This window comes from Cardiocondyla obscurior, linkage group LG22, assembly GCF_019399895.1.
Source record: "Cardiocondyla obscurior isolate alpha-2009 linkage group LG22, Cobs3.1, whole genome shotgun sequence".
Taxonomy (NCBI): Eukaryota; Metazoa; Arthropoda; class Insecta; order Hymenoptera; family Formicidae; genus Cardiocondyla; species Cardiocondyla obscurior.
This window is the reverse complement of record NC_091885.1, coordinates 2,877,393-2,898,835: the sequence shown is the minus strand read 5'-3', so window position 1 is coordinate 2,898,835 and position 21,443 is coordinate 2,877,393. Positions and strand designations below refer to the sequence as shown.

General features: G+C 37.7%; 3 protein-coding genes across 4 annotated transcripts; 1 reads left to right on the top strand and 2 right to left on the bottom strand.

Annotated features, from left to right (window-relative positions):
- The first annotated feature begins 4,647 nt into the window (after positions 1–4,647).
- Positions 4,648–9,747, top strand: Klp64d (kinesin-like protein 64D). Its single transcript, XM_070671245.1, has 9 exons — positions 4,648–4,836; positions 5,180–5,598; positions 5,718–5,908; positions 5,992–6,131; positions 6,242–6,439; positions 6,567–6,958; positions 7,617–8,034; positions 8,196–8,321; positions 8,415–9,747. The coding sequence occupies exons 1-9, from the start codon at positions 4,822–4,824 to the stop codon at positions 8,550–8,552; spliced, it is 2,037 nt and encodes a 678-aa protein (XP_070527346.1). The 5' UTR covers positions 4,648–4,821; the 3' UTR covers positions 8,553–9,747.
- On the bottom strand, positions 9,145–12,429 carry LOC139111126 (lysosomal Pro-X carboxypeptidase). The gene is made up of 7 exons (XM_070671246.1): positions 12,208–12,429; positions 11,621–11,761; positions 11,212–11,492; positions 10,817–10,974; positions 10,576–10,748; positions 10,116–10,468; positions 9,145–10,006 (listed from the first exon to the last, which is right to left on the bottom strand). Exons 1-7 carry the CDS (start codon positions 12,325–12,327, stop codon positions 9,805–9,807), a joined length of 1,428 nt encoding a protein of 475 aa, XP_070527347.1. The 5' UTR covers positions 12,328–12,429; the 3' UTR covers positions 9,145–9,804.
- A 569-nt stretch (positions 12,430–12,998) lies between these two features.
- LOC139111124 (centrosomal protein of 152 kDa) lies at positions 12,999–20,975 on the bottom strand. Of its 2 annotated transcripts, XM_070671243.1 has the most exons (12): positions 20,451–20,975; positions 18,868–19,762; positions 18,658–18,746; positions 18,380–18,580; positions 18,264–18,299; positions 17,768–18,007; positions 17,483–17,655; positions 16,927–17,403; positions 16,481–16,803; positions 16,271–16,374; positions 14,844–16,139; positions 12,999–14,774 (listed from the first exon to the last, which is right to left on the bottom strand). In XM_070671243.1, the coding sequence occupies exons 1-12, from the start codon at positions 20,562–20,564 to the stop codon at positions 14,577–14,579; spliced, it is 4,146 nt and encodes a 1,381-aa protein (XP_070527344.1). In that variant the 5' UTR covers positions 20,565–20,975; the 3' UTR covers positions 12,999–14,576. The 2 variants fall into 2 exon arrangements, with proteins under 2 accessions (XP_070527344.1, XP_070527345.1); XM_070671244.1 differs by lacking the exon at positions 18,264–18,299.
- Between the last annotated feature and the right edge of the window lie 468 nt (positions 20,976–21,443).

Genomic DNA, 21,443 nt, shown 5'->3' with positions numbered 1-21,443 from the left:
GCCGCCGGCGGGCACGCACTCTTCTTTCTGCTCGCAGAGGGCACGCGACGCCCTGCGGTTGCTCGGTCCGCGCGCACGATAGAGGCGATTGAGAGAGAAACGTTCCCTGGAGACGGTCCCTGACGGCCGTCCTCGGCCGCGAACGCGGCAACACTGACCTGCCACCACCGCGAGAGGGAGGAGAGAGGACCGCGACCGGATAACAGAACCTCTCTCCTCCAGGTTCCTCCGGCTGTATTGCTCCCTACTCTCCGCTCGCGCTTCTCTTCCTCTTCGCCGTTTTTCGCTTCTCTCCTTTCTCTCCTACCTCGTTCCTCCGGGCGGCTCCGGTGAGCGAGATCGAGAGGCCAGACCTCGTCGGCTCTCGTCTCTCAGAAGAGACCTTAGTCTTAGAAGAGAAATGCGGGAGTCTAGAAAGAGGGACGCGTGTATTTCTCATTTTTAGGGGAGAAGGGGGGGTCTCTTCGCGTTCCCCGCGAACGGGAAGGAACTACTCGTCGGCCCCCCTCGACTTCTAATTAATAATGGATTCTCGGGTTTCTTCACTATTAATCCCGTGAAAGGTGGACTTTCTCGCCTCGAGTACTTGCGGGAAGGCCGGAAATCCGGAAGTAAATTAGAAAGAGGGATATCTTTAGGTGATTTCGCCGGGGGGAGAGACGTGACATCGACAGAAAGAGGGCACCTCTCTCTTATGCTTGATATATCACTCTTACTCTTAAAAAAAATTTTTTCTTTTTTTTTTCTTGTTTTTTTTTCTTTTTTTTTTCCTTCTTTTATTTATTCATGAAGAGAAGCGGAAAGTAGATCCCGAAGGAGGGAGAAAATTGAGCAGCATCGACAGAAGGAGGACATGATTCTTTTTGCTTTTAATCGCAGCATTTAAATTTCTTCCTCACTTCGAGCCCATAAAGAGTATCAGAAGTGAAGGCTCCTCGAGTCGCGTCTCACGGAAAGACGGGATACCGACAGAAAGAGGGCACGTTCCTTCTTACTTTTAATTGTACCCTCTGAAAGTTTCTTCTTCATTTTAAGTCCATAAACAGGAGCCGAAGAGAGAAACTTCGTCGGCACGAGATCGCCAATTTAGGGAAAGACCGAAGTCGCCGAAAGATCACGCGCTTCCTTTTCCGAATGATCGATTTCTTAAAAAATTTCACTCCTTCGATTCAGAATTCTTTATTAATTCTTTATCCGGAATCGAAGGGAAAGAAAAGAGTGTCCACAAAAAAAAAATAAAGTAGTTTATTGATCGTTGTTCGGCTCGTTTTTAATATACGCGTGTATGTACCGCGCCGGCCGGTTTGCCGATGACTGATTTTTTCCCCGTTCTTTCATTCCCTGCCTCTGCCGCCTAGGATTACGCACTACGCTAGCCGCTGTCACCGCAGAAAACGTCATATCTGCATGCCCTTCGGTGTACCGTTTTGAAAGCCGTGTTGACGGAAACGTGCTCGATCTAACGTAGGAACGTAAGTGACTAGAAAACAGATGACCGATGAGGAAGTGTCCGATGAGACACCTCGCTCGTTGCCGGTAAAGCCTGAGAAGAGAGCAATGCCTGCGTGCGGATCATTGACTCGCGATAAAACCTCTTTTCTGCCTTTTTCGCAGTGACGTGTCACGATACACATACACACACACACATACATAGGAACAGATCTTTATAAAACCCGACAAGTCTTACAATTAGCTTCAGCATCAGCTCCGAGTTAATTAGCTTAGTTTAGCTGTCTAGATACTGTTATACGCGTGTAATAAACCTGAAATACTTTTTAACTTTACGGTTTTAATAAAGCACATATAAGATAAAAAAAAAAAAAAAAAAATCTGCTCATAACGGGCATCCTTAATCATTAAACTGACTGCGCTAATTTCGAGCGTCTTTCTTCATTCTCTCGTCAGAAAGAGAGATAAACCTTGAACTAGTTTAACTACGTACAAACTTGATGAGTTGAATTTCAAATCGATTTGCTGTGCGAGCTTCCACAAAATCGTTCATTAAGTCATATTAAATTATATACAACTCCGGAACGTATATTACGTCGACGATACGTACGCGTATCCAGCGTCGCTTATAAATATTCTACGTTCACCTAAAACTTAAATTCACCTGAACGCCGAAAATTCGCGTTGTTCCCGGTACACGTGAATACTTTTTAATAACACGCTCGCCACGGGATATCCCACGTGATTTCCGCGCCGGGCAATTTGTATAATTGCCGCCGCGTAGTGATCGCGTTAAAATCAAAAGCGTAACACGCGCGATGATCAAAGGCGATAGTACAACTGCTCCACGTGCGCCGGTTTATTTTCACGTTACCTGACGCTGTCTAACGAATCGCTAAATATCTGCTGGCAATGCTCGACCCGTACCCTACATGCGTGAGCTCGCTAGGTGATCTGGACCGGACGTTTCTCGCGCGATTAGCTCGCGCGTTAGCGTCGTGCATCGCTTGCAACCAGGATCGATCAATAACGCGCCGTGTGTTCCAAGTCCCGAAGCCGGAGTTATACTTGTTATGCGGCGCCATGTAAATGCCGGTGCCCCCACGTCCCGTGCATATTTCATTGTATATCGCGCATTTATTGCGCAACTGGAAACAGTAGCCTTACGGAAAGCCGCGCGGCGAGAAACCGACTGTAATCTATATGGAAATACAACTCCTCTCGCGGATGCGTTTCGCTAAGCGGGCGCGTTAAATCGGCGGATGCAGTTTGCTCATTCCTGACACACAATACTCGACCCTCTCCTCACTTCCCTCCCCCGCTTTGAGCACGTAATTAATTATTCCGCGAGGATCGCTTTATTCGATAAACCGCGTTCACCAGAAGAACGCTCGCGCGCCAGATCGCTAAACATCCCTCTCCCTCCCCCCTTCGGCGCGCAAGTCAATGATTCCTCGCCCACGGTATTGTCTCGCCCCCTCGCTTTGTATGACGTCTGACCTATTAATTTTTTCACCACACTTTTATTTTTATAACACTCGTAAAACGATATTTAATTGATCCCTCCGCAGCGTCCCGAGAATGAAACCGCGACGACGAAGTGACACGACGTAAGATTATTGACGAGCATCCCTCCCTCGTTCTCCGCGAGATTTAACATTCTTCTCTCAATATTTTTTATTTATTAATTTTTTTTCCCCCTCTTTTTTTTTTTCTTCTCTTCCGATTCAGTTGTAACTGTCGATTGAAGCAAAAACTTGTTTGTTTCACTTCGCACGCGATTTCGCGCGCAAGTGCCGCCCGTTCGTTCGGCGCCTTCCCGAAGAAGGAACCTACTGATCGCGTCCCACGCGTGAATTCTCACTCTTCGGCTGCTCGCGGGCTCCGGCAGGTTAAAGGATTATCAGAAGTAACTCACTCGATCGAATTTCACTCTTACCTGATGCACTGCGTGTCGGAGGGGGTTTCACATCGCGTTCCCGCGCAGCTGTTGGCTGGGAAACGCCAAACCCTTTATATCGGCGACGCCGTTTTATCGCGGCGGTTTTCTCCAGCCCGTGCGGGACATAGCGCTACCGTGCCACCGGGAACAACGCATTGTTACGTCCGTCAGCTGCTGCTTTGCTCCACTCCGCTTCGAGCCGGCACGCTCACCGGGGGAGCAAGAGGGGCGCGAAGCCGGCTTTATCCGGAGTGGAGAAGGGTACGAGGGAAACGATGAAGGCAAACCGTCTCGGCGAGAAGGACAAACCCGAGGGAAAGCCGCGATCGAGAAAGAGAAAGAATAGGGAGGGGTCGGTCGATGACGCATATACGAAGCTGGACCCTATCTCTCGCCCAATTAGCCGATTTCGAACGACGCGCGGGATAATTAATCGTTAGAACGCGAATGCCGTTTATTTTTATTTTTTTTATTTTTTTTTCACGTAACAACCGGGAAGAGAATTTAAAAGAAAAAGAAATAACGCCATCTCGTTCGGATTGGGTTTCGCCGCGGCGGGTCCATCGGGAGATAAGATAACGGACATGTGACGAATCGGCTAGAACTTTCGTCGGTAGAAAGTAAGGGTTTCAAGCGTACGAGTTAGATACCTTCTCGCAATTTCTGCATGCTTGTTTTGACGTCTCGCCGGCGCCCTGCTCCTGATGGTAGCCAGCGGCTTAATTAACACAGCTCAAATTGCGCGATACGCAACGTACAAACGACGCGGCACTCATAGCGCGATGTCACGCAGCGCGTGCGTATCCATGCAGCGTCCTAGTTCTCGATCTCGGCGTGGATTAGCCGATTAACGATAGAATACTGTACGTCTAATAATGAGAGAAGGAATTAAAAAGAAAAATCGTAGCAAAAACTCGTATTAACAGTATATCAACTTTTTTTTCTTTTTTTTTTTGCTGAAGAGAAGTATTATTACGATGTTTCTCGATCGACGAAGACGCAAGGATGTGTATGTGAGAGAAGGCGAACCTGTCGATGAGCACTTTTGCCCGGAAAGAAAAGAAAATCTTTCCGTTACGTCAAAATTAAAATTTAATAATATAAATAAATAATTCGAAAGAATATTAAAATTATAATATTGTAATATATGGGATTGCCGACGTCGACGTTATTGACAAAGGCGTAGTTATCGATAGGTTTCACTGCCTAGTTGTTAGCTGATGTAACGTAGAGATGGCCTCAGCTCTCTACGAGTTTGGGTACATGCGTAATGTCTGCGGACGTCAGGCATCGATCCATTTGTTTACCGAGGTCGTCTGCTAGCTTCTAACGTTCTCTGACGTTTTTCGCGAACGTTTGCGAATTATGCTGTGAAAAACGCATAGGTTTATGTGACTAGGCTAGGAAGCCAGGAGAGAAACGGATCCGCAATGCCGGGGACCGAAGTTAGTATAACTCCGCACAAGCTTTGACATTTCTGATATCAAGTCGACAAGTAACCGGAATAAAACTTCCATGACTCAGCCTATTTATTATTGATTATTTAATATGTACACGCAGTAATATTTTATGTGACATATTAATAACTGAGATTTATACAGCAGGCTAATGTCTAAATACGCTTTGTTTTTTTTTGTTTTTTTTTGTTTTTTTACAGCTAATTTTTACTTCTGTTTTCATTGAAAATTTTTAGCACCGCTGCAATAAGTGTTTGTTCTCAAAAGGTTCACATTTAGAATTAAGTAATGCTCTGTGAATCTAAAAATTTATCATATTCATATAATTTAGGACAGCACAACAGAGCTGGGAGAGATAGAAAATGTCAGGGTGGTGGTGCGAGTTCGGCCACTGAGCACCAAAGAAGTTGATGCTCACTGCAAGAACATAATTGAAGTGGATGCTTTGAACGCTGATATTACTATAGAGAATTCAAATGCTGCTCATGGAGAGCCCCCAAAAGTCTTCTCCTTTGACGCGGTATTCGATACCGATTCAACTCAAGTGGATATCTATAATGAAACTGCTAGGCCTATAGTGGACAAGGTTTTGCAAGGCTACAATGGAACAATCTTTGCATATGGGCAAACTGGCACTGGCAAAACTTATACCATGTCTGGTGCTAAAACCTCCCCACAAGCCAGAGGAATTATTCCAAACACTTTTGCTCATATCTTCGGTCATATTGCCAAGGCCGATGAAAATCAAAAGTATTGCATTATATACATACTCGATCAAAAACAAAATAATTAATTTAGTTACATTTTTTTTTTTTTTTTAATAGGAGCTATTCCTTGGACATTAATATATTAATGATTATTGTTAATAGATTCCTCGTTCGTGCAACATATCTAGAAATTTATAATGAGGAGGTTCGAGATTTGCTCGGTAAGGACCAGAATACACGATTAGAAGTAAAGGAAAGGCCGGACATCGGAGTATTCGTGAAGGATCTAAGTGGATATGTAGTGAACAATGCCGACGATTTGGATCGCATTATGTCTCTCGGCAATAAAAATCGTAAGTGATTAGTACGTTAGACATGTAATAATTTTAATAATTTATATATACAAACGACGAACAGTAATTCTGAACTCTCGTAGGTGTTGTCGGAGCTACTGCCATGAATGTGTCTAGTTCCCGATCTCACGCGATATTTACAATTACGGTCGAATCTAGTCAAATAGGTGAAGACGGAGAGCAGCATGTGAAAATGGGAAAGCTTCATTTAGTGGATTTAGCCGTATGTGCCATTTATATAACTTGTAAAATATATTTTTCATATATTCAAAATTTTTGCGGTACTCCTGAGTTTTTTCATCTGCATGCTGTTCTGTTTTCCTTGACTTTTAGGGATCAGAAAGGCAGAGTAAGACGAAGGCGACAGGACAACGGCTTCGCGAAGCCACTAAAATTAATTTATCACTATCCACTTTGGGAAATGTAATATCCGCGCTGGTAGATGGACAAAGCTCTCACGTGCCTTACAGAAATTCCAAACTGACTAGATTGCTTCAGGATTCGTTAGGTGGAAACTCAAAAACGTTAATGGTAAATGATACAGTATAAATATTACTTTACTTATTCTAGATTAAAATATTTACTTTTACAAATAATTAAATTATTTTATTTTTATGTACAATTATGACAAATATCATTAATCGCGGTTGCATTGCAGTGTGCAAACATTAGTCCAGCAGACTTAAATTACGACGAGACTATAAGCACTTTACGTTACGCAAACCGTGCGAAAAATATCAAAAATCGTGCGAGAATTAATGAGGATCCGAAAGATGCTTTGCTCCGCCAGTTCCAAGTCGAGATCGAACAATTACGTAAACAGTTAGAGGAAAATGGTGCGGAGCTGTCAGAATCTGAAGATGAATCAGAAGATTCGGAAGAATCAAGGGAAACCAAGCGAGATAAAAAAGCTCGACGTAGGAGAAGTTTAATGTTGTCGGTGGAAGAACTGGAAGATAGAGACACGGATTCAACAGAGAAAATTGATAAGGCCGAAAGAGACGATAAGAGTCCAGTGGATATAGACGTCATTGAACTGAAAAAAACTCAGTAAGTTTTTATTAAAGTCTAATTAATTATAAATATATCTACGTATATGTTAAACAAAATAATTTATATTATTTTGTTTAACAATTTTGTTTAACTACAAAGTGCATCGCTCTATATTTTACCGCGGAGTTTCTCGGCTCCGACAGTGATGCGAACTCCGAGCAACATCGGTGTGCCGACGTGTATGCGTTGTCCCCCACTTCGGCTCCGAGCAACATCGATGTTGCTCGGAGCTAAAATTCTCATCACTGGGCTCCAAAGTCTCCGAAAACGCTCGAGATGCATTAGGAGGCTAGAAGGAGTAAGTTGGTAGCACGGCCGTAGCGCCGTTTCCGCCAATTCTGAAGTCACACCTTTTTTATAATGGTTGCCGTTCGCGCCAACACTTTGACCACGCCTTTTTTGTAATGGGTGCCGTTCCCGCCAAGTCCGTGGCCATGCCTCTTTTATAATGGTTGACACAGAATTGGCGGGAACGGCACTCCGATCGTGTCACGAACTTACACTCCTTAACCTCTTAATACGCCTCGAGCATTTTTGGAAACTGCGCCGAGAAACCGCAGGATTGACAGATTTCTCAACTTGTTTATTTTTAAGTTTTTAATAAAATTATTAAAAAATTTATGAACAATTTTAAGATTAAATGTTCTAATTTCAGGACTGAAAAGGAGGCTCTGCGAGAAAAAATGCAGAATTTACAGAATAAAATATTAGTAGGTGGTGAAAATTTATTAGAAAAAGCAGAGGCTCAAGAACAATTGTTAGCTGCCGCAGCGGTTGAACTTGAACAGCGAAAGAGTCGAGAAGAACAGTTAAAAAAAGCCATTAAGGCGAAAGAGGCGGAACGCATTGACATCGAAGAAAAGTATTCCTCTCTTCAGGAAGAAGCGGCTGGGAAAACGAAAAAGTTAGCGCGCGTATACACAATGTTGATGTCTGTTAAAGCAGAACTATCCGATCTTCAGCAAGAACATCAAAGAGAGATGGAGGGTCTTCTAGAGGGTGTACGAGGAATTGGCAGAGAATTGCAGCTACAAAGTCTCATTATACATCAATATATTCCTGTTCAATACCAGGTATATGTGAAAAGAAAGATAAAAATTTAAATTAAAGTTTATAGATTACTTAAAATAATGAACGACAATTGAAAAATCTAAAAAGTATTAGTAATATTAATTAAAATTTTACATATTTTTTTTAATTATGTGTTGAAATACATTTTTGTATTATTTTACAGTTAATGATCGAAAGATACGTACACTGGAACGAAGATATAGGTGAATGGCAGTTAAAGTGTGTGGCATATACTGGGAATAATATGCGCAAAGCACAGACCGCATCGCCGACAGGAAATAATAAAGACGTGAGATTATTCACCATTTTGTTTTATTAATATGAAAAGTGAGAGTACAATTTTATATATCTAAAATACATGTGTAAAATTATCTTTTTACAGATAATACCGCCAGATATGTCGAACATATATCTCTCTTATAACATTGGGATAGACAATACATTTGTGCAACCAAAGAAAGTGCGAAGTCGTTCTGGTGTTCCCAGACCAACTACCGCGCATCGACGTACACCGCATTAAATGCAAAGATCTTCAATCATAGAATTAACACAGGTTTATCTTTTCTCACATTTTTTTAGATCTATTTTTTCAGAGATGCACACGTCCACATTTGCTCACGATTGCAAACATACAGGATATCTGCAATATACTCTTATCGGTGACTTGATGTGATTAAGTAAGTAATACATTCATTCCCGGTTTCGCGATATCTTGTATTACTTTTAAAATCTTGAGATGTATTTAAACGCTTTCTTTTTTTTTTTTTTTTTTTTTTTAATTATTTTAAAACAAATCATAGAAGATATTTTATTCAAAAGTATTTAATTTTTTATTTATAATATATATAACGTAGTTAAAGTATCGCAACACATTTATAGTGTATTGAAATATTATTGTAAGTACATTTTCGTGTTAACAATATGCAAGAGAGATCATTTTAATAACGTAGAAAAATACGAGTCCATAAAAAAAAATTGAAAAATAATGCTGTACCTGTTGAACGAGGAAAACTTGAAAATTTCAAAAAAAAAAATTACATCTATACAGTATAGGTAACAAATCATGAAGTCACATTTAAAAAATATTTATAGGTTTAATTTAATATTCAATATTCTTTCCAAAGGAATTTTATTCTACAGTTAGAAATTTGTGTATTTTTAACAGTCTTTTTCGCTTATACTCCCTACATGATTCCTTCGGACAAACTTGGCATATAAAATTACATAAAATGATAAAAGAATAAACTAGAAATAATACAGTGCATATATTTAAAATTAATGTCGAATATTAATGTCAAATAATCGCGATAACGTTAGCTTTTATTTATAATTTATATTTATAGAAAAGTAGCCATTTTTATGTGCTATAGTGATATTAGATTTGTGACAAAAGATTTTAGGTAATGCAAACGTCCTGAAAATTCGAATACTCTTACAACGTATTTCGAGGATCTTCGCGTTATCTAAAAATGTTTTATACTCTTATAGATCTTTTAGACTGGCCCATTTAGATATGTGCATTTATTATTTACTGTGATACCAAAATGGCTTTTACTTGGTATGTTTTTGATTGAGTTTTCGCCAACACTTTATTTAACGTTATAAGTAGAAGGCGACTCACGCCAGTGCAGAGTATTTATTGTTAACGCGGCGTATGTGTTCTGTTTTTGTACTTTTAATTTGAGAAATAAACAAAATAAATTTCAGTTAGATAATTAATTTTCGATAATTACTGCAGGCTTTTTTCATCTCGCGCGAAATTGTAAAGTTTTCTATTTTAATGAATATTCATTGATCCATTTCTTAATCGAATATCGATGGAATTTACGCGTTACTATAACACTGTATGGATCTTTATCGTTAGTCTTTCTTAAATCAAGATGATGTGCCGCTTCTGGCATCACAATCGAAATTACTGAGTCGGATAAATTACGCAGGACACCTCCACTCGTCCATGGATCGAGGAGTCCATTACTGCAACGTAAAGAATATTATTAAAAATAAAGTTAAGATCAGACTGATATAAAAATATGAGCTACGCAAAGATTTAAATATTTAATTCATAAATATTGTTTTTCTATACCTGAAAATAATGTTACTTGCGCCGGGAAATTTTTTACAACCATATTGCTCGCAAATCGAATAAGGCTGCGACGACACGGAATATTTTTTAAAACAGGTATTATTGTAGCTCGTAATGTCCCATTTCGCCGGCTCGAACATATCGTTGATACCGTTGGAGCACATTGGCATCACCATTTCCGTGCACGCCTGATAATCCCACCCTTGAATGTCCAACAATCCCGGTTCTGCATTCGTTGTGGAAATACAGTTCGTTTTACCAGTATAATTTGTGTACACACTAACAGCTTGATAAAGTGCCGATAACAGCGGTTTTCCCGTCAATGATGCATCTGTCAGATGTCGACAGAAAACCTAAGTGATAATAAGTATTCAAATAATTTACAATGTTCAGCAAAAAAAGAAAAAAATTATTTTATACATTAGAAGTGAACGAAAGTTTTCAATTGTAAAATGCTTACGTTAACTGGCTTGCCGGGTAGCGGTGCTAAGAAATTAGCCTCGTACGGATAGTTAACCATGGCCAGATTAACGTAGACATCTTGCAAAAAATCTTTTAGCGTCTTAACATGCTCCGCGGTTTTTAACGGTTCGCACAATTTCCAATTGTCTGACAGCCACTTTTTACCCTGATCTAAAACATAGAAATGACAAAGATCAGAAAATTGGTCGACAGACTGTTGAAAAGAATTGTTTCGTTACCATTTGAAGTTACGTTAGTTATCGTACTCCACGTCCTCTTAATAAGTTCCGGACACGTTGGATTAGCGGCACGATAATCCGAAGTTGTTATTCGGGTAAATGTGTCGCATTCTACACAGCTCATAAACTGCAGAAGCGGTGCAGATGATGCAATTGCGCTGCAACACATAAAAAATATTACATGTAGTGCGAGTCGCTATTTAGACGAACTTGCGTTATTATTTCAAAATAAGATAATTTTCTATTTTATATTAAGTATTTTTAGCATTTCTTTCTGAATTGAATTTATACATACAACAGATATATATCGTATAAACTAAATATGTGTCAAGATATATCGTTATTGGACTTAACTAACAAACAAGATATCATTATCATTTAGCGATAAAACGTACCCCTGAACTATGTGAGGATACTTCATGCGTATCCAAGCGCTGAGCATACCACCGTACGAACCACCGAAAGCAATAACTGGGCTATTGTTATATTGTGGTCGCGATTTCAAATGTTGAATAAGTTCCACGTAATCGGCTAGAGCTTGGTGGGACGTTAGGTAGCCTAGATGCCGCGGGTCCGCGAATGATTGGTTTCCATAAGGCAGCGATTCGCCGTAGTAACGATGCTCGGCGAATATCACCAACGCGTGGAATTGCGGCGCGATTTCCCATACGAAGCCCTGCAAAATATATTTAGCTTATTAAAAAGTGTCGTTAAACGCACATTTTTGGCATCGGTATTTTCCAACTAATTAAGTAAATAATACAATATCAAGTATCGCGCTCGTAAATCGCGAACCGTTCTTACCGTGTTCTCTGCGAAAGCTTCGATGTTCCCTTCGTTTCCAGTGTAGAAAAATATAGGAGCATCCTTCGTCTTTTGCCACGTATCGTTTACGAGGTATCTCAATTTGAAAGTGTCCTGTATGGCGAAGCTAAAATGATCCACCTTGAAAGAAATTACGAAATTACTGACAATGATTGAACAGGCAATGATTGAACAATTTATCCACATATGTTCCAGGCCGCTTTGTTTTTAATCATCTAGGCCGGTACCACGAGGTCGTAACTATTCTACGATTAATTAGTTTTATATAATAAATCAAATTAATAATTTTATAAAATACCTTGCAACGATATTAATTTAAAATCAAAGCATTAAACACCCGTGAATCGAAAAATTTCGTATATGTCTTCATATACAATTAATTAGTATTTCATAATTGATAGAAATTAGCGATAACCTTCGATTGGCTATTTCATAAGAAGTAAAAGTACATCCTCGCGATGAATGAACGTGAACAAATTTTTATGGCCAGTTAGAGCCAAACAATGACTGCGATAATTAACAGTCAACGCGGTCAATTCTAATCTAATATACGTGCGGCAACTCACGCGCACGTCGAATGTTTTGATCTCGTATTTATATTGACCGCTTTGCGACGATGTTAGCTGGACCGTCGACCGGCACAACAAGGCCGCGGTGCACAGCAACAGCTGCATCCGCAGGTACATGATGGCAGCCACGTGAAAATCCGTAATCTCACTGGCGTACTGAGCGCACGTCCTCTCTCTCCGCGTTGTTAGATCACACTCGCGTTTTACATGCTCTGTAGAATCTCTCTGTTTCGACTTCGCTGTTCCTGCGCAGCTCGAAATCAGTACATAAGGGGTGTCGTGGAACAAACGGATCAAGTCCTTAATGCAATATTCTGCTTGCTTATTTTTGCTCGTTGAACCATATATATATTTCATATAACGGATTTCACATTGAAACAGAAAAATGAGATTATTATATATAACACATGTTATGTATAAAATCTGTTGTACATATACAAATATATGTATATATACATATATATATATATAAATATACAAGGTGAATCTTAATAGGAGAGCCAGCCTTGTAAGCAGACTATTAAAATTGAAATTAATTAACTGGTCTGTTATGACAAAGTACTGAAACATTGGAAGGCGTATATATTAAGATTCATTTTGTATATAAAATTGTATAAAATAATGATAGACCTTATATATTTATCTATAAAAATATACACGTAAATAATATTTAATTATTATTTTATTATTAATTATTATTAATGGTTATTTATATAAATTAAGTTTTAACGTTAACGCCGTGAACTTTTTACATATAAAATTAAGATTGTTGAAATGAATGCAATACATTTCGACAGCGACATAAATTCTTTATTACAAAAAATAAATTAATTCACTCTACATACAAAAATACAATAACTAATTAATATTAATAATACTTCTCTATAACCAGTGACGCTGGTGAACTAATGTTTACCTATTTAATAAACGTACGACACGCAATGTATCGAATGTTGGAATAATCTTATCAAGATCGTCATATAAGAGAGATATACACAAAAATTTGATTTATATTATACTCCGCGATTCTTAAAAGCCGATACGTAATTGGCCATTCATTGAGATTGCACACAATTGCGTAATAAAATATGTAAATTGACAAATAGAGAGAAAGAAAGAGAAAAGTGTAAGATAAATCATCGGTTAATAGAGAGATAATTCATCGAGTTTCAGCGCTTTGTTCGTTCCAAGACGACAAAACGTTTCGTCAAAGTTTTATTTTAAAAAAAGTACGAACGTACGTTTCAGATCTAATTGTTACTTTGTTAATCATTTAAGACTTAAGATCTTCATGATTCAGTCCTGCTGCCTAAAATAATTTTTTTTTTTTTTTAATTTTTATGCATACAATCTGGATTTCGTTTAATTACAAAACATGTCATATGTAAAATAAATTTAATTATACTTTGTACAATCTCGATAATACTCCAGCTTCTTTTAACGCGCTCTTTTTAGTGTGCGTAAAATAAAAACAGAAGCCTGATTCTCGAGAATAAACACTGACAGAGCAGTGAAATAATTTTCAACTCGCTAAGCGAGAAAGAAAGGGGAAAAGATAAAAAAGACAGGGTGTGGAAGGGAAGAAAGATAAGAAAAAAGAGAGAGAAAGAGATAGAGCGAGAGAAAGAGAGAAATAGAAGAGAAAGAGGAAAGGCGAAAATTAAACATGTTTCTTATTCTATATTTTGATTTTCTCTCTTTATCGCGCTTACTTTCGTAAGTGGCAAAAAGAGAGAAAGATCCACCAGAGAGATCCAGTCTTGCATATTATGTCATAATAATGCTCAGCAGAAACCTGTGACTAAAGCTTTCTCTTTTGTTCGCGAGCTTGTGTACTATTTCGTCTTGCAGATTTGTAAAACTGATACAATAGAACATCTCTATTCCGTTCCCTCTTACTGCGAATGTTTTTCTATTCTAAAATAACCCTGCTTTTCCTGCATATATTTTTTCGTGTTAGATCCAGATAATTTTTTTTCAGAATAGAGATTCTATTGTACGATACTGATTAATATAAAATGGTTTCTTCCTACCGACTAATAATATGCATATTATTATATTACGATTAATTATTATAGATAATTGTACTTCAAATGTTCATAGCTTTAGAGCTACTTTAGAACTAGAGTCCGCCGCTTTGTCGGGACTCCAGATTGGCAAGCAAACGCGGTAATAATTTTACCGGTATTGTATGATTTACTTACATATATTGGTCCCTAACATAAAAACTTTGCTAATAAACTGTTGTACAATAATGTGCTTTAAATTAAAGACAAAAAAAAGGTATCTAGCCTCTGTAACTACCATTTTATCTTAACCGGAGGAAAGCTATATTGCATATATTTAAAGAATACTTATTACGTACTTCAACATTTATCTTTGTACTTCAGTCGCATTTGTTCCGTTTTTTCTGTATGCTGATGGTTAGGTTTCTTAGTTTTCGTATCGTACTGCTCGTCGTGCACCAGTAAATTTTGTTGTATTTCTTCGATGGCCTTTTTGTATTCTTCCTCAAGACGTTTACGTTCCCGTAATACAAATTTTTTATTTTTTGCCGCATAATTCTGAAAATTAAACATATCACACAATCACATCGAAAAATAATTAATAAACGTTGATTCTCGTATACGCACCTTGTAATTGTCTGCAGTCTCTTTCGCTTTTCGATACTTGCTTTTCACATGCCTCTGATTATCTATCAGGGTTTCGATTTTGCTGTTCAATTTTCTTTCAACAGATTTCAGCTTTTGTATCTCCTCATCTTTCTCCTTCTCCTTAGCTTTACTCTCTGTTAATTCAGCAAGCCATTTAGCTATTATTTCTGCCATGAACTCTCTATCTTCTTCGACTTCGTTCTCTTTTATTTTTAAATCCTCATTCAATTTCTCGATGTGCAATCTTCGCTTTTGCAACTCTTTATTGTAAATCTGTAGTTTAGCTCCTATAATCTTATTGATTTCCATTTTCTCAACCACTATCTGCTTCCGTAAAGTTTCCAACTCTTTGTCTTTCTCACTGCACTGTTTTTGCAGTTCTAATATAATAACTTTATGCTTTCCTTCTAATTCTTCTAATTCTTTTCTATTCTTTTCCCCGATTCCTCTTAGCTCCTTCGCTACTCTCTGCTCCATTGCTTCTCGCACTTCTTTTGCCATAACCTCCTTCATTTTTTGGAAGTCTGTATTATCGCCTCTACTGTGAAGAGATAGATTTAATTCTGCTGACACTTTATTCTGACTTTTAACATATTGTTCGAATTGTTTAGCTTGATTTTGCAATTTTAATACCAATTGGTCTCTTTCGTCTTTTATTTTCTCGAAATCCTTTAATACTCTGCTCAGTTTTTCATCTTTACTTCGCACATCATGCTCGACCTGTTGTATCTTCTCCTCCGTTGGTTCATTCGGGCATCCTTCTTTCGTGTTATTTAGTCTGGATAATTGTGCGACTAAATCTTTATAACGAGAAAGTTCTTTTTGTAATTCACTCTTTGCATTTTCACCATTTTTCCGTAACTTTTCTTCGAAACTACTAACTTTCTTTCTCATGTCGAAGAGTTCTGTTTCTAGTTCAGAGATCTTTTCTTTACAAATGTTTCTTTCATTGAGCAGACTGTCATACTGACTTTTCAATGCTTCATTCTCCGTTTGAAACCGAGCAATTTTTAATTTTACATCATCTGAATCTTCCAGCTTAGCATTTCGTTTCAAGTTTAATAATTCCGAATCTAATTTAGAAACTTTTGTGAGAAGATCCTTTTTCTCGGCGACAGTTTTCTCGTATTTTTTCTTCCACGATTCCTGCGTGATTTCCATTTGGGCTATTTTCAATTTTGCGTCGTCCACTTCGGTTTGATAATCAGACAATTTTTTCTGTTCTTGCATAGCGACTTGAAGCTTTTCTTCCAAACGTTTACAATCTTCTTCCAGCTATAATAGAACGAAATAATTTTATCTACAGTGCACCAAATTTTTTTTTTAAATAAATTAATTATAATAAAATCTTTGACATAATTCTTCATATAATTTTGTAGTTATATAAAATTTATAAAAATGCATACCTGATTAATTTTTTCTAGATGTTCAGAACAATGATCCGGTAAAAGAAAACTAATTTCTTGATTCGGGTGAGCGTTTCTCAGTTCGTGCAACGCTTCTTCTTTTGCTTGAAATAGAATATTAATAATCAAATTAAAACAAACATTGTGACATTTATTCAGTTTTTCTGTACACGGTACTTTGCCTCTAGTCTTATATTATTAAATTCTTACCTTTCTCTATTTCTAAATGTATTTTTTTCACTTGATCTTCCTTTTTTCTTCTTTCATTTACTAAATCTTTTTCCAATTCAATTATTTTGCTTTTAAAGTCTTCACATTCTTTAGTTAATTTATTACACAATTTAACCTGTATTTGTAATTCATTTTCCAATTTTTCAATGTCTTTCTGATGTGATTCCATTGTAGCATATTTATTTTTAAGTGTTTTAATTTCATTTTTATGCTCGTTTATTAATTGTTCTTTTGTTCCGCATACATCTATGTATAATTCTTTTACACGATCTAATTCTTTTTGCGTTTGCTCTAATTGTACACTATAAATAAAAATTTTATTTATACATTTGCGCTAATTCATCAATCATACTTATAACAAAAAATTTTATTAAATTATAGATAGAATAATTTAAAAAAGCTACCATAAAAGTACTTATACTTACGATAGTTGTACTATTTCCATTTGCGCTTCTTGTTTCACTCTTTCTACGGCTTTAGCGTGTATCTCCAGGTACTCTTTATTGTACTCATCGATAGTTTCTTTTTCTTGCTGTTCCAAATGTATTAAAAGATCAGTAGTCTTCTGATCTTTTTTAAGTTTTTCTTGATTAACCGCTAGAGCTTCTTCTAATTTCTGCTCCAAATTTACTTTTTCATCACGTAATAACTCGTATTGCTTCTTTATATCATTCAAACGATCTGAGAGTTTCTGTATTTTAGCATTTGCTTTTACAGCCTCATCTGTTAATACAGATCTTAATTCTTGCTCCAATTCGTTAGTTCGTTTAGCATATTGTGCTGCTTCTTGGCGGTACGTGTCAGTTAATGTCAAAGCTTTGTTTAACTCTTTTTCTTTCTGTGATAAAGTATTCTCCAAACGATTTATTTCTTTCCTCTTTACAGCTTGACCAGCTAGACATCTAAACAAAAGTAATATTGTGTAGAAAAGATAACACAATATTTAATAAGTATATTTAAATTAATTTAAAAGGTATTTACCTATGTAATTCATCTCTCAATTTGTTCGTGATATCATCAACGGGTTTCAATTTTGATTTATTATAAAGCTCGCCTAATTTCATTTGCTTTATCGAATCAGATTCTTCCTCCATAGTAGTAGCCAATAACGAATCATATTGTGCTACATCGTTTTTAGCTAGCTCCAGTTTATTCTACAAATAATTAATGCAATAAGTATCTCGTAAAAAAAAATATTTTTTTATAATTAACGTAAGCTTTTTCTTAGAGAAATTGGCATAAATCCTTTTTTTTTTTTTTAATTACCTGCAAATCTTGTGCATTTTTATGCAGTTCTTCTTTTTCTTCGATCAACATTTTTACTTGCGCTTGCAATTGCATCACTTGCTGAGCGTTATTAGTGGACATAAGATTGCGACATTGAGTTTGACTGTCTTGTAATGCTTGTGCCAATCGATTCATGGTGTCACCCTTCTCTACCATGAGAGCTTCGTGTGCTCTTCGTGCATCATCTAATTTATGTTCAAGAGCAACGCATGATGTCTCCTATTAATATAAATAATATAAATTATAATTAAACTTATAAATATTATACTTATATAAATGCAAAGCAGTTTTTTAATAAAAATAATAGTTTCTTATACTCAAAAATATATTTTAAATATTTGAGTAGTATTCAAAAATAAATGTTAAGTCTGTGCACATAACAATGTTAAAACATAAGTTATAAAATAAAACATTATTAAAATACAGATTTCTTATAATCTCGTGCATTTTACAAAAGTAACAAACAAAGACTTGCCCAAACATTATTGTTGTCGGTGTCCTTATTGAACAGCTAATTATAGAAGCAAATGTAATTATAGGGAAAATACATATTATGTACATATATAATTTAAACAAAAAATTTAATAATACCTTGAGATTTAATTTGTCTGTAAGAACATCTATTTGCGTCTGCATATTTTTCATCTCTACCGCATGTTTTTCTTGCGCTTGTTTCAAAAACTTTTCATGTATCTTGTCATTCGTTTGCAACACTTGTGCTCTTTCCAGTACAGCAATTTTTTGTTGCAAATCCATGACAGAGCCTCTTGCAATATTTAGTTCTTCCGTTACCTATAAAAATAATTGTGTTAACATCGATGAACTTATTATAAAAAAAAAAAAAAAATTAAAATGCAAATGCATCTTACATTTTGATTTGTCTTTTCTAAAACTGCATTTCTCTCTTTCAGAGATTTTATTTGATTTTGTAGATCAGCTATTTCGGCCTTGGCATCAACTAAATAATTTTTTGTTTATTAAATTTTTATGTCGATTATTTGATAATATAATTAACAATATTAATTTACGTCATTATTTATTTGAAAGTTCTGAATATGTTAACGTGTATATTTTCTCACCTAATGCCTCTTGCGCCTCATTCTTCGATATGTTAGTCGCATTGACGTCCGCTTGTAACAGCATCAATTGTCTACTCATTTGACTCTTCTCATTTTCTTTTTCCAACTGTAATTGTTCCAGCTCTTCCCTCAATCGACTAATTTCCTTCATTCTAACCATATAAAGAACTTCCAATTGCTCCTTGCTATTATATTCCGCAGCTTTGTATGCTGTATCGTCTATTGGCCTGCCATTAGGACTAGTCTTACAGCAATGATTCATGTGATCCGAGGTAGCGTTATCGCCTCCGCCAAACTCATGAATTTGCTTACTTTGTACATTATTTTCATACGTGTCGTTAATACCGTTCTTGGAGTATTTCTTGGGTATGTGAGTATTGTAATAATGATTGGATGGCGTTTCATAATTATAAAGATAACCCTCGCCGAATGGAGGGTGCTCTTCAGTCGGCTGCGAATGCATTTCACGGGAAAATCCAGATGGTTTCGCTAATTCATACGACGTCTCTAATATAGCGCTATCACTATCATTGGATCTGTTGTTACCCAAATATGGCGTCTCCGTTTGTCTGTATAAATCGAATTCGACTTGCGTGTTTCTACCATCGACCTCAGAATCAGATCTATGATTCGTTATCACATTGCAATCGTAATTATTCAGATTGTCCCCGCGATCGTAATTCTTCAAATTCTCCTCTCGATTGTAAACGTCAAATCCTTTTTGCAAATGTGCTACCTGATCTTTGAGCATAATCGAATCCAAACTAGAATTAACCATCGTGTCGGTATGATCAATATCATTTCTAGTATTGTCATTTTGGTAATGACTACTAACGACAGAACTGGCATCATCATTTTCCAAATCATCAAATTCCTTGTCCAAGCGATCCTGGATCTGTAAAAATAACAAAGAGTTATTTTTTTTATTACAATTATAATTTTATTTTTTACAATTACAATTACATTACAATTTTATTCTTTTTCTCTTTCTATAAAATTTTTCCGAGATTACTGTAATTGTGTATATAATTTATATAATATTATTCCATGTCAAGTAGGATTTTTCCAACAAGTAAACTAAATAAATCATCAAAGGTAAACCCATTTATGTAACAAAAAAACAGTGAAAGAAGGAAAGAAAAACAATTCTGATTGATATTTGTCACATGTCAACATGTCATAATACAGCAGTTTGACAAGCAAATCACATGCTTGTCATTATAAACTTTTATCCGCTCTTTCCCATCTGTTACAGTAATAAGATTGCTCAACAGATGAAGAACTTCTACATACTAAGTCCCATATAATTATCCTAGCGTAGAAGAGAAGACAGCGGTATTTAAAAAGAAAAGAAAAAAAAAAAGTTCTTGCGACGGAATGCTACGTCGGTGGGCCTTGTTTATCCATATCCACCTCATTTTTTTTTTTTTTTTCGTTTTTCTTTTGCGAAGCGCGATATGAAACTTTTCGCTCCACAGCGAAATATTCTACGCAGGCGGGGGCACAACTTCCGCGCGAGCGATATTTTTCCCGCCGAGGGGTTTCGCCTTCGTTTCAATCGTTCCCGAAAGTGCGAGCGTTACCTCTTCGTCGAGTCGTCTCTTGTCCTCTTGCTCCTCGTCCTCCTCGAGTCCCTGCGCGGTCACATGAATGCTCTCGCAGCCCTGGAACAGGCTCAGCCCCGGGCCCGCCTCCATGCCCCGGGCTAGCTGCTCTCTCGCCCGTGGCTCGAGCTCACGACGGACTTACGGACGCGTCTATTGTGCCCAGCATACTTTTGTTTATAACGCCATAACCTAGACGCAACAAGTGGGTCACGGTGCGATGCACACAGTATATATTACGCCGCAGCGGCGGCGGCGGGCCCCGCAATCGCGTCGCGACGACGGGGGTCACTGGCGGGTACGCGTCGCGACGCGCACATCCCTCGCGGAAATCCACGGGCGGCTGCGACCGACGCTGTCGACGCTGCGTAACGACGCCGAGCTTGCGGGCTGCTATTATCTGACACACGCCGTCGTATTTACCGCGCACAGGCATACGCGGGAGAACTCCGGAGCGCGCGCGCTTGTAAACAATCCGCGGAGTGCCTCTGGCCGTGCAACATACACCGTAATACGTACGGGAGACCCCGTACGCGGAAATGGGCTCCCGCGACCGTTCGCTCGTCCCCGATTGGTCACCGTCGACGGTTATCACCAGCTATCACTAGAGCGCGACCGCCCATTTAGCGCCTCCGCTAGGCGCGTTTAGCGCTAGGAGCGCTCGACGAAGTTCCCGGCTTGTGAAGTGGCTAAGGACCCTAAAAAAAAATTTTTTGGAGTTTTAGGAAAAACTCCAAAAACTGTCTTCGGTATTCATTTTTTTTATCTAATAATTTCGGCTATGATTCAAGTCACGCCAAATTATTCAAAGCCAGCGCAGCTTCGCTACATGAAAACGTAGCAGGCGTTAGCTTTAGTTTTTTAACGCTGGCTTTGCGTTGCGGTAGAGTGGGGGTACAACGCCAGCTTTGCTTAGATCCGTGAAATCGCACCTTAAGGCGACGTAGGGGGGTTTCGCGCACAAATTGGCAC